At 31.5% G+C, this 13893-nt stretch overlaps 1 protein-coding gene across 1 annotated transcript; it reads right to left on the reverse strand.

Moving 5' to 3' along the window:
* Positions 1–173: 173 nt before the first annotated feature.
* Positions 174–2471, reverse strand: LOC134231286 (toll-like receptor 7). The gene has a single exon (XM_062713225.1). It carries the CDS (start codon positions 2189–2191, stop codon positions 347–349), a length of 1845 nt encoding a protein of 614 aa, XP_062569209.1. The 5' UTR covers positions 2192–2471; the 3' UTR covers positions 174–346.
* Between the last annotated feature and the right edge of the window lie 11422 nt (positions 2472–13893).

Here is a 13893-nt window from a genome sequence, read left to right on the forward strand (position 1 = left end):
GACACTATAATATTTTCTGTTAATTTATATTTCTCATACAATTTATAGAATTCAGCACATTTTAGGAAGTTTTCAAAATTTGACTTTTGTGGGGGCAAATATATGCAATATACCGCATATAGTTCTTTATTTATCCATCAATTGAAATAAAATATAAAACATTAAATATCCAAGCACACACTCACAATTTAAGTCTAAATATTCAACACTTCCACCCGCAACTGATGAAAATAAATGAAAAAATCTCGAACGGGTGTTAAAAACAAACAAACAAAACCATCATGAATTTACAAGAAGTATCAGTAAAATTGGCTCCATTAAAATCCTGAATGTTGAAGTTATCTGTTTACTTTTCCATGAATCTTTTCAGTTTCTTCCAAAACAATTTCTTTCCATTTTCGTTCAAGGTCCATTCTGCATTTTCTACAGCTTTTAATAAAGTTTTCAGCGCGGTTGTGAAATGTTTGGAATTGATTTTTCCTAGCAAAATCAGAAAGATTCTGTCCCCGTTTCCATCTGCTAACTTGTGATTGGCAATGATCGCTTCGTAATTACACCATTGGTCACTCATAAAATTGTTAGAAAGTACCAATATGAATTTTCTACTGGCTTCAATACTTTCTAGTATGTTATCAACGTGAGCACAACTTGGTAAAAAGTTTCTTTCATGAAGACAAAGTTTGTAATGTTCTTTTTGTTCAATGACATCGACAAGTTCTGACATAATCCATTTCCGGTCACGTGTGTTGTATGCCACAAATCCATCGTACTCTATTAACTCATTATCAATAATTTTTTGATATCTACTTCGTCTTTCGTCCTTCCATCTACAAGTATGTAAATAATACTTAATGTCCCATCTCAACTTCCATGCAAGTATCAATCCAAAAAGAAATATAAACATGAAGGAAAAAATAGTTAAAACTGTGATAAACACTCTATTTACTGGATGGCAACTAGTCTTTAGACTTTGGATATGGATATCAAGTCTAGTTGTCTTCCATTCCTCGGGAGAATAACATTGATAATCGCTGTTTTTCGATATTATACCTTTTTTGTTCGCCCATATGATAAACCATTCAAGGTCACAGTCACAAGCAAATGGATTATACGATATATCTATGGATAGGTTTGGATCCCTCCACATTTCATCGGTAAAGGTATCCTGTCGAATTGTTGTAAGTTGATTTCTTTTTAAACTAATGCTCCTAAGTTGTGTGTTGTTTTGAAAAAAATCTTTGTGTACTTGCCGAATCATGTTTCCTTCTAAATCGAGAAAGGTAAGATTGGGAAAATTGGACGTATCAGGAACATTATTCACATTATTCTGACGTAAAATAAGCTCCTTTAGATTTTTGAGAGGTGATATCATTACACGGAAATTTTCAATAGAAAAATCGGAGAAATCAAACTTCGACATTTCTAGTCTTGTTAACTGTCTGCATTTCTTAAAAAGTGTTTTTGGATTGAATGTATCCTTTGACACTCTTTTATAACTTCCAAGAAACAGCATTTTCAATGTTTTGGAATTGAGTGCATCCTCTTCTATAACTAAATCATATGTTAACATGTTTCCAATGCGCAATATTCCTAATTTTTTTAGGGTTGAAAATGAATTCGATTTGATTCTATCCAGTAAATTAAATGATAAATTGAGATAGAATAAATTCGGTAAACAATGTCCTTGTTTTTGGAAATCTTGTGAATCAAGAAGATGATTTATTGCAAGATACAGTTTATTCAACTTTGGTACCAGTGATCTGTTTTGATTATTACACATTTCCGGTAAGTAAATCATCTTGTTCCAAGTCAAGTTTAAAAGTCTAATTTTCGAGAGCCCCTTCATTTTGAAAGAATATATCTTATTCATACTTAGATCTAATGTGTGTAGACAAGATAGATTTTGAAAAATGTTTCCATTAACTTCATTTAAATTCCAACTTCTTATCTTTAGACTGGTTAATTTCGTATTTTGGAGACTTCGGAAAAGGTGTCGAGGTAGAGTTTGTGGCTTTTTACTTGAAATGATATTCGAGATGTCAAGATGCTCTATACTGGAGCCATTGAAACCTTTCAAACCTTGCCTCAGAGCGCTGATAGTAAGATTGTTGAAAGACAGATCAACGGTGTGTATGTTCGGAATAAGAGCAAATGCTTTGGGCGATATATACTTAATTTGACATCTCTTCATGAACAGAACTTATTTTTGACTTCCGTATCGGTTCGAAAAAATTATCAGTTACATTACTGAAGTTGTTTTCGGATAGGTCCAGGGTTTTTATTTCGGGTTTTAAGTTGAGAAATGATATGTTCTTCAAACCTCTATTGGAACAATCGACTTTTTTAGCCGAATAAAGGCAAATGGATTTGGAAAATGGATTTATTGTGAAGGATTTAATCATTTTACATGATATCCACATGAGTATAGCTATTCGGATAAAGCACAACCTCTTCTTGGCCATTTTTAAAGCATATCTGAAATCACAAGAAATGATTAAAGCATTTGTTTGTCTAATTGATCTTGACATACCGTTCTTTCCGTAACATTTTGGGGGTTTTTTTTTATCGTCATTCATAATCTAAATAAAAGACAGAATTTTTATGCAAACATTTTCTTCCCTTCTTTTCAATACTTGATACTATCAAAATATCATGTGATTATGTTAAATATACAATATACATTTCTTTTTGTCGAAAGCAATGATAAAATTTAATATCTTGCGAATTAAAATATTACTCGACACTTAGTGCTATTGAGCAGTGATGGGTCTTTTTCATGTCAACACCTTCTTTGACACGGGACCTCGGTTGATAAGGTCTCATCCGAAGGACAGGTCTTCAAATCATGCAGTAGATTCGAATCCGCGACATTAGGATTAGCTCCTTACTCCGCTACTCTAGATAGATTAGACGCTCTAACCACTGCGCCACACGGGCGACGATCACTGTTCCTTATCTGCCTCTTTTTCATATTGAATTATGTGATATTGACGTCCAAATCAATTTTTTGGCATTAACTTGCGCCAAGCTGTTGCAAGTAAGAAGAGGTTACTTTAAAATTATAATTATTTGGATATGGTCCATATTAGGTAATATTGGGATTGCAAAAATGCAACGAAAGTAAAGCCGGTATACCTACTTCACTTCTTAATATAACGTGAACTCAACTATTATGAATTGGTTTTGTTAGTACATCAAAAATTCGATAAATTGCGAATTGATTTCTAAGATTTTAGGTAATTTTTGAGAGTTTCAAGCAATATTCAAAACATTGCCAAAGTAACCAAGAGAAAACCAAACTTACCGTTATTCCTTCACAATTACAAATAATTTCATTTCTGTAAGAGAAAAGTGTCCACTCTAGGAACTCTTAGTTAGGAAACACTGAATAAAATATCTAACATTTTTGTTGCTCTTAAGCTAGATTGCTCTTCTCCATTTGGATTTTACAAATTTATAATTATTCTTTCCTTTTACCTTTAACACTTCGTCTTTTTTGCAGTTGTCTGCATCAATGATCAATGCTTGTATTTTCCTTCCTCTATTCTTTCCTCAATTTTTAAACGTTTACTTTCCTCTGTGGTTTTAGATCCATGATAACAAGGATACTGGTACATAAGTTTCAAAATGAAAAATCAAAAAAGAATGTAAAGAAAATTTAGTCAAGGTTTTAAAAAAAATCCTCGTCTGATATTCGCACGTCAATTTTACAATTCAAAAAAAAAAACAAAAGCGATCTTTAAAGCATGAAGCTTAATTTTCTCTTAAAGGTGGCTGAATATAATTCGATTTGAACAAATGTCACAAAAATATGAACTTCATCAGGTATCTCTTATAGTATTCCTTAACTAAGAGATAGATAGGTAATAGAGTTCACATGGTTATCACGGGTCTATAAAATATGACTGTGATCATGGTGTAGTGACAAGCATGAATGGCCACATACTTGTCACTATCAGTCAGTTCTATACGGGGAAATCGTCTTTACTCATCACCACATGACAGTAACGAGCAGGGGGTGACCACACGCTTGAGATCTGACAGTTGTACCACAGGAAAACACTTGCAGGGGAGTTCTCACACCAGCAGCTCACACAAGGATTCAGTCATGCATGCATACTTTGCTCTTGCACAGTGCCGTGCAGGGATGTCCAAAAACTTGTTCTTGTGCAATGACAAGCAGAGATGATCACACATTTGCTGGGATCTTGCACAGTTTTATCTATGGAATGTCCAAACATTTGATCTAATGTAGTTGAAAAGCATATAATTGACATTATCGGTCAACTGACAGAAGAAACGTCTATAAATCACTTTTTTGATCTTTAGAAGAATACCATATATCAAAAGTCATAAATGCAAAAAACATCTTTCAGTTTTCGCAAAGATATTCATTTTCAAGTAGCTTGGATACCACTCTGAGCTGAAAATTGTTTAAAAGTGGTCTCTGCTAAGATAAAAAAAAAATAAGGACGTTTGTAAAAACTGCTTAAATATTATAAAAAATTAAAACACCGAGTAAAAAAGAGATGTATTTAGATAACTCATTTGAGCTGTGCAATGGTCGTATTAATTGAGAAATCCCTAATTAAAAAAAAAAATTGTAACATAATCCCACCTTCGATCAAAATCTGTGTTTGCGCCAAAATATCGTTGCTATGTGCACCATGATATCTGTAAATGACAGATTTACTTTAAAGATACTTTAGCATTTCATCATCTCAGTTTTTATAAATCATGAAATTAAAATATTTATTAAAAAATCTAAAAATATTTCAATAAAAGATGGGTGAAAAAATCCTAACACCAATGGATGCCTAAGAGAAAACATGTTTTACATATCTCAGCGGTCTATAAGTAAGAAATAAACAATATTACAACTAGAGCCGAGCTCGTTGCAAAGCAACGAATAGGTCTACCGTTGGAGCTACGGACTAGAAGACGTAACCTTGAGTCGAGGTCAAAAGCCACATACTAAAGATATACAAGTAAAAAACCTTGTAAGAGAAGCAACTTACAATGTTTCGCTAGGAAAAAGACTGTAAAGGAATACTAGTACGTGTGACCTTGATCTTTCCAAATGACCTTCTGCTAAGCAATAACTAACTCTCGTTAGAGCTAAAATTAAGATAAATAGAGTTAGGTCAAGGTCAAAAGAAAGGCCAAGTTCAAAAATGGTGATGCCATTAAATACATCTCATCAGTATGCATCAACATGTGAAGTTTGATAACACCATTTTGAATGGTATGTTTAAAACTGAGCTAAACACTAATTTAAGAAAAGTGAGGTATATACATGTATATGAAGTCAAGTTTAAAAAAATGTTAATGCAATTGCATAACTCTAATTAATTACTATCAGTATATAAAGATTGATAAAAATATCTTGGATAATTTGTTTGAAACTGAGCTTTGAACTGAACTAAAGGCAAAGTGTGACAGAAGGAGAGAAGGAAGGACAGAAAGTAGGAAGGATGGAAGACGTCCGACAAACACCAAATGCCTTGGCCATATTCATGGCAGGGCATTACATGTCATGTATGATTATTGGTTTACATAAAAATAGGTAGTAACTTTCGGTCTCGGAATTCAACCCCTAAACTACATGTATATATGCATGTACAAAAACAAATCAACCGACTGACATTCTCTGCTTAGAAGGAAGACATTGTATTCATTTTAAGGGATGGGGTACTTATAGTGATGAGAGAAATTTAACAACCTGTAGGTCCATGAAACATTATTTTTGAATGTCTGTATACAGCTGCGTGGCTTTTCTTAGAATGAAATTAGTATTTTTTGAAATATCTAAATAATTCTTTTATTGACGCCGTGATATATTTGATAGGCTGTATAATAGCTGTTCGGATATAGTGCCGTTTGAAGGTCCAACACCTTTCTTTTAATATAATCAAAGGTTCTAGTGATCTTTTTCCGTATAGTCGAAATGCATGGGAGAAAGAAAAAAATGTATGGGGTCGTTCAAAAACAAATTAATGAGTTGTGTTTTTCACCTACAAAGACACTTTTTTTCCCCTGGTTTTCCTGTTTTGTGAATTGCCGTTTATTTTGTTTACAAGCTTGTGTTCATACGCGCTACCAATGTGAGAGGAGAAAACAAGACGTCGTCAAGCAACAATGACTGACCAGATGGACGTTTATATACATTGTAATCATTATACAACCAAAGATCAGAGCGAATCGATAATTTAAGTACCTAGTTAAATACATAGGAATTCAATAATTAAGGAAAGAATTTAATTTATATTTTATTATAAATAGGCAATAACGAATTTTCTAATGTTGTAAAATCGTATTCTGAAAGCTCTGGATGTATATGTTTAGCCGCTCTTCTATGTAAAAGTTCATACATATAAAACATGTAATTATTAACGGCTGCGGTAGCGGCCAATCTTTATGTGATTGTGTTAGAGAGTGCAAATGGGGAAATTAGACGTTTTTTATTACTTCAATAAAATAATTCGTAAATTATAACAAGTAAAAATCATGCGTAAAATATTTTAAAAACTTGCTTAAACTTAATATTAAATGTTGAAATATATTTCAATTTCATTGTCATTAATATCTCATGATCATCGATAATTTATGGTCATATAAAAAGAGTTTACATCAGATACTCCCCAGCCTGAGAGTGTGTAAGATTTGAAAAGAAATCTCTTGATTTTCCGGATAATGATGATGTAGTTAAAGTGCATGGTGAATAAAAAACTGAGGAGTTTTTCAACTTTTAGTAAAAATTATTTTGAATTTGCTCTACATCTACAAATGACACAAAGATCATGAAGATATATTTTTTTAATTTTGCACTGCGGTTTGCAGCATAGCCTGCTCTGCAGAAACCATGAGCATTATCACGTAATCAAGATCCAGGGTATCGAGGCTCGGACAGGCCTACACCTTCATTTTGATGACAATCAATTCTTCTTATACATCAATGAACATGATTTTTTTTAACATCGATAAATCTATTTATGAGCAAATGCGGTAAAATTATTTTTTATTTTCCTTTGAAAACAGCCTGAAATAGAATTGAAAAACAATTTCAGCTTTGAATATCTTGACGTGCTTTCCTGCATGTGAAAGAATTTTTTGCTTTGCAGCCAATTTGATGCTTTGCATCAATTAAATTCGTACTGACATTGTACATGTACAGGCAAATAAAATATTCTGTTTATTGGACGAAATAGTATACCATTCTGTACAATATCATTTTAAGTTTAGTAGCAAATAACTGCAAACTCAAAAGTGCTTAATTTCATGTTGGATTTCCCCCTGTGAATTAGAAACGTTAAATCCACTTACAATTATCATGCATGTGTACATGTAGTTTAAGATTCATAAAACAATTACCACTTCGATAAATACAGGGAAAAAAGGTGTAAACCTAGCTTGTGGTTTTTTTTTTTTTTTCGTCTATCAAAAAGCATAAAACTTGAAATGAATAAATGCACAAGCAATTACAACTGATTAAAACAAGCTGAAATAGAGTGAAATTGAATGATATGAAAGGAGTCGACATGATCATGATGATTTCAAACCCAATTTTCCATTCGTAACTATCGGAGTACACAACTGATATTCAAATCGACATACCCGCTGCTATCTGCGGACACGTGCTTGTAAATGACGACTGGGCTACAAAATTTTAGACAAAAAGCGACAAAGCTGGATGTAAACTGTTTATCACAAATACGTGAATAATAGTATATTTTAAAGTATTTTTTTAACGTTCAATGTTTATTAATATAAAAAAAAAAATAATGAAGAAACAAAAGAGTGATGGTAAAATTAAAACGTACATAATAGTACATTACGTATCACAAGACTTCCATCACTAATTATAATTATTTGCCGAAGCCCCTTTTCAATTACAATTTAAATAAAATACATTAACACGGAATAGAGAAATAATTTTTGCGTGAACAGGCCAAAGAAAGCGATCACAATTCAAAATGATTTATGCACCAGTGTTTCGAATTACGATTAAATGAAAGATCGGTGAAGTATTTTTATTGATTCGATAAATTAAAAACATGATTTTCTATAAATTGATAGCTCTTTGTACACAATGGATTTTAAACACGATCACAGACACTTGCATTGTTTACGACAGGTGGCTGGTGTACACTAGTGACCTCGATCGACAGCGTGGGATTCGGGTGTTGGATTACATAACTGTTACAAACATCTAGGCGATCTTGGAGATGTATACAACTAATGATCGTGAATTATTCGATGCATAGAGTTAAACTTATAATTGTTATAATAATCAATGTAGAAAGATAGATTTAATATATTCCGTTTATGGAGACGTGTTCACTATAAAACTAATTAATAATAAATAAAAAAGAAAGACTAATCATTATAAATGATTTAATAGTGAACCGTAAAGCACGTATAAAGCCCTATTTAGAAGAAAATTAAAATTAAATACCATAGGGTTTATTACTGATAGGAAGTTTGTGTAAATTATACACATGAAGAGGTCTGATTTCCTTTCCGAATGAAAAACGCTACCTGTTTACCTGGCCTGCTTTCAACTACGTATTACGCAATACCCCCGGTATAATCGAACACAAAACATTTTCATCAGATTAAAAAGGTGTCAAAGAACAATTTTGTTCGGATAATCCAGATCGAAATATTTACCGTTTTTGAGTTATAAAGCAAAAACTTTCAAGCTCCCTAAATCCCTAATCATAGGGGCCAGCCCCTTTTGAATAGTATGATATGAAAGCCCTTGCATTTATTCACAACTTTTGTTCAACATATCTTAACAAAATATTTTTAGTTTTCAAGATAAAAAGGAAAACATGTGTAAAGAACTATATGCGGTACAGGTATGGGGTAATTGAATAAAGTAATTGTAATTGAGTGTAATTAATTACATTTTTCAAAGTAATTGGAAGTAATTTGTATTTGAGAGAGCCTTCAATTACAAGTAATTGAATGTATTTAAATACATTTCAAAAATGGTCATGTATTTTCAATTACTTTTCAATTACATTTCAATTACTTTTTTTTCAAAATGAAAGTTTATAATTAAAAAGGTGTCTTATACTGATACATAGTTTTATACGGGTGGGTTTAATACTTATTCCCGTGTTTTATAAATCTCAGTTCTCCCTATTCCCACTTGCAAATAACAATGATTGTTTAGATAGTTAATTTGTTTTACAGCAATTACACTAACTACATCCCCTTTTAGATTTACCTGTATTCTATTCATTTTAAGATAGAAAATAATGAATGGAATTGTGATAGATATTATTTATTTCCTTCAAAAATATGGATTTGAGAGAGTAACAAAAAAGATCTTGCCATACACCATACTAGTGTAGCATGGGCTTGTGTTTGTACAATAATTAATTGTCTCATAATGTTTTATTTGTTTATACAGTGTGTCACACTCATTATAAGGTAAAGGTCTAATTTTGACCAGGTGTGAACCCCTATCATACCCAAGAACAAAAACAGTGAATGAAAGTTCGAATTCAATTGCTATAGAAAAAATCTTATTTACAAAAAATCTTTTTTTTTTTTTAATAAAGATAAAACTCGAAGTAATTGAAATGTATTTAATTACATTTGTCGAAGTAGTTGAAAGTAATTAATTACATTTGAAAAAATCTATGTAAATGTAATTGCAAGTAATTGACAAAATTATCAATGTATTTGTAAGTAATTAATTACATTTCAAAGTAACTGACCCCAAGCCTGATGCGGTATATTGCATATATTTGCCCCACAAAAGTCAAATTTTGAAAACTTCCTGAAATGTGCTGAATTCAATAAATTGTATGAAAAATATAAATTAACAGAAAATATTATAGTGTCAAAGCACTGTATTCACAATTTTTGTTTTTATGACGTCACAAACTAGTCTGATTTTATATCCTTTTTCAGAAAGAGGACAAAATGGACAAAATTTCAACAATTTTAGCTTAAAAATTTATAGAGCGCAAGAGTGTTAAGGAACAATATTGTCATATTTCATTGATATTATCATTCTACACATTACATCAAAATATTGATCCTGAACACACATGCGCTCGGTGACTTTTACTCAAAATATCGACGAAATATGTACATTTTTCTGTAAAATTCATAAAAAACTGAAATTTACGTCATGTTTATGACGTCATTACGTACATATGGCGTCATTACTTATGAAAATATTCAGTGCGCTTAAGTCAGCATATACTCCCCTGTTTAAGAACTTAATTAAATATATCTCCATCAAAGTTTGATTTTGGGGGCAAATATTGGTTATAACCGAATAAAGTTCTTTTCGCTCTTTTAGGCGTTCTATTTTTTTACCCCTGTATAATCAGTAGAAGGTCTTCCGTTGGAAACGGAAGACCTTAAAAGGAGGTATGGAAAGCTTGTGTGATGGGTGTCAAAACATTGGTGCGCTTTTAATTGCATTAAAGAAAGAGCAATCATTAAAAGTGGAACAGGAGAGAAAATACTTGCAGAGAAAAGTGAGAGCTCAAAATATGTCAAATACAGGGTTTTTTTTCTTTAGTTCAAAGCTTCAAAATTAAATGAACCATAAAATGAAGATCACCAATAGTAGTTTTTATAATTGAAAGTTCAGCAGCTTTTCTGTGTGAGGGAAGTTAAAAAACGATCATCGCGATCGCGTTTAATTTGTTGTGCCTGACAACGCTGCTGCAAATAAGCGAGACGTAAAAAAACTACAAGGATTCATCCAAAAGTAATGTCACTGTGTCAATATCTTTAATATTTGGCGTCATATTATCAAATATTATATACCAAGAGATGCGTAAAAATAATTCTAATCAAAATTGAAAATTTCATTTTATAATGTTTACTTGAATTAATTTTATAGACGTTTAAAATATAAAACATAAGGGGTGTCGCCGCGTCACGACTAAACATCACGTTTTAAATTGTAAATTGTTAGAATGAAAAAAAGACAAACAATCTTCCAATATTTTTAAAGGCAAATTTTATGACATTGTCCAAAAAGAGAGACGATTAGACTGTTAGAGCGATATGAGAAACTTTAAGTTTTTCTTCCGGTACTGTTCAAAGAATTTTGACAGATAACTAAATTATGTATAGACTGAGTTAACAATGGGTGCCAATAATTCTTTTTAAAATAGAAATATATGTGAATGTGTTCGTGAATCTCAAATATTTTTAATGAAACGAAGGGGAAGCGTTTAAGTGTATGACGCCGCGTATCCATCATAATTATGATGTTATTTTGGTGCGGCGACTACTATTATTGCACTTTGTATCTAATTCGATATTTTGAAAAGTAAACATTATTTTACATTGAATTTTTCAGGACTGATTTGTAAAATATGTAGCTTCGATCATGTATAATTTCGTTAATTTACGTCGACTAGTAGCATTTTTATCGAAGTTGTGGCCTTACTTTTGGATCAACCCTCGTGTGAAGAAAGTTAGTGAAACTCAGTCATCTTCCATATTTTCTAGATCCTATTTATTGATAGATATTTTTTTCCAAAACTCAGTAAAATTAAAATTCTAGATATACATGTATCACGGAAAGTGTTATTATTAATGACTTTGTATCGGAGCAAACATAGGCCTCTTAAACATCAGAGCTGGGGTCATGTATAAAAATCTTTCTAGCAATTGCATGATCGGAACACTTCAACATACTCTTTTGTAGGGTATGAACAAAAAAAAACTTATAAAAAACACTTTCAATGACATATCGACAATTTTGAATTCATCTTTGATGTTTTTGTTTTGTTTTGTTTTGTTTTGTTTTTTTGGATAAAAAAATGTCTCACATTGACTGAGAGTTAAGTGAATACGGAATATAAGCTCTGTATACTTTCCTTTCTTCAAAGTTCCCTTGACATTTATGCATATTTGCATATTAGTCAAATACAAGAAAATTAACATGGTCACCGATTTTGATGAAACTTCATGCTTATGCTTAGTACTTGACACCAGAAACAAATATCAAACAAAATTTCGTTGCTAAGTGTCTCGGTTGCTTTGGCAACAGCCGGAAAAGTTTGAAAAATCGAGATTTTCAGCCACTTTAAATCTTGACTGTGGCTTAATAAAAACTAGAAAAAGCAAACAAACCATTCTCACAAAAACATGACACCTTGATGTCACTTATACTGTGAAGAAACTGTTTAGAATATTTCTCTAAGTAAGTGGTAACCAAGGGTACATTTGGAATACATTTAAAATGCTGAAATATGCTGAAAAACACTCCGTATTCACTAATGGTAGGTGTTACATGCTCAAACTTAATCAACGACTTAAGAAAAACAATTAAAATGTTTGACCTTAAGTATCTAAGTATAAGCAATATTTTTCTATAAATAACTTTTATGGTTGTCATGGTAACACAGTGTAACCAAGCAAAACCAGTAACTAAGATTGGGTTAATGCTACTGTCTTGAGGAAAAACATGAAAATTCAAGACTGGCAAATATGCATCCTTAGGACCTTGCAACACCAAAACCATAAGAAAAATTGGGTATAATTGCTACTTTGTAGTGTTACCATGGAAACAAAGTACCAGTGCTTAAAAGTGAATTATTTTTCGCTGCATTAAAAATTAAATTGCCATATAATCAAGAAACAAATTAAAGGACTCAGCTTGAATAGTACTTATCTGTTAGAACTGAAGTTGAATATCATAAAATTTGATGAAGAAAACAACACTGTTGCTATGGTTACCAAGAAGGGAAAATGTTCGATATAGTGAACTTTATATCAATATTAAACCCTGTGTGCCAACTTCTTGCATCCACTTAGAGATTGGATGATAGTCAAAATTAAAAGTCAGGTTAGCTGTTAATAAATATAAATCATAAAAGTTTTGGGAATCTAAATTTGAGGGTACGTATCCAAGGAAAGAAAATATTTTTCAGGTTTTTAAGCATACATTTTGTGCTTATTTTCATAGCAACGCTCTATTTAAAGAATCTAATCTGAATTTTTTAAATGGGAAAACTAGGAGCACACCGACATCTTTAAGAATTGATCATTAGTTATGAGGAAATGTGCTTTTTTAAAAGATAGGATCAGATTTAAACATACAGAGTGTTACTTTGAAGGCTCTCTGTGGTATAAAAACCTTGGCAACCATTGCCAACCAAAATGAAATATCATGTTTTGTTCTTGGTACATGTTTCAAGGCTCTTTTTTTCTATTATTTGGTCACTTTTTATTTTTACGTGTATGGCTATTAAATTCAATGATAATTTTTTTTTATTTTTGAATACTTTGTTACCATAGTAAAGTATGTAAAAATTGATTTACCAAACATGTTTATCATGCATTTGAGACATCTGACCTTCAACTTTTGGAAACAGTCATTGCCAATTGTTTGCTTTGCCGCAAATGTTAACTATAGGGCTCTAAACATGTTAAAAAATGCCATTTTTCAAACTTTAAGACATGTTGTCATGGTAACTATAAAACATAGCAACCAATTTTTGCCTGATTTCAGTTTAGGGTATCAATGACTTATCATAGAGAGTTTGGAGAAATTCTGAGACTATGCGTGCCACAGCTCCTATATAAAATTTCAAATCATTACAGAGAATTGCTCTTAAATACGGCAATCAGTAAATCGTACATTGTTTCATTCTGCATCTGAAATTCCTGTACCAATTATATGACTATTACGTTAAAAGATACACAAATATCTCAATTTACACCGTTTAAAGAAACTGAGTATAAACTGAGTATAAATGTTCTCGGAAAACTATTGTACATTATTAATGTAAATATTGGCAATAGAAACTAAAACTCAACATTTGAACGATAGAACAGATTCAATTGAGTTAACTAAAAAGTGGTCCTTATGAATGAAATCTATAAAATCTGATTTGACAATTC

Source organism: Saccostrea cucullata, unplaced genomic scaffold (assembly GCF_032062105.1).
Source record: "Saccostrea cucullata isolate Sc308-1 unplaced genomic scaffold, CSIRO_AGI_Scuc_v1 ctg462, whole genome shotgun sequence".
NCBI lineage: Eukaryota > Metazoa > Mollusca > Bivalvia > Ostreida > Ostreidae > Saccostrea > Saccostrea cuccullata.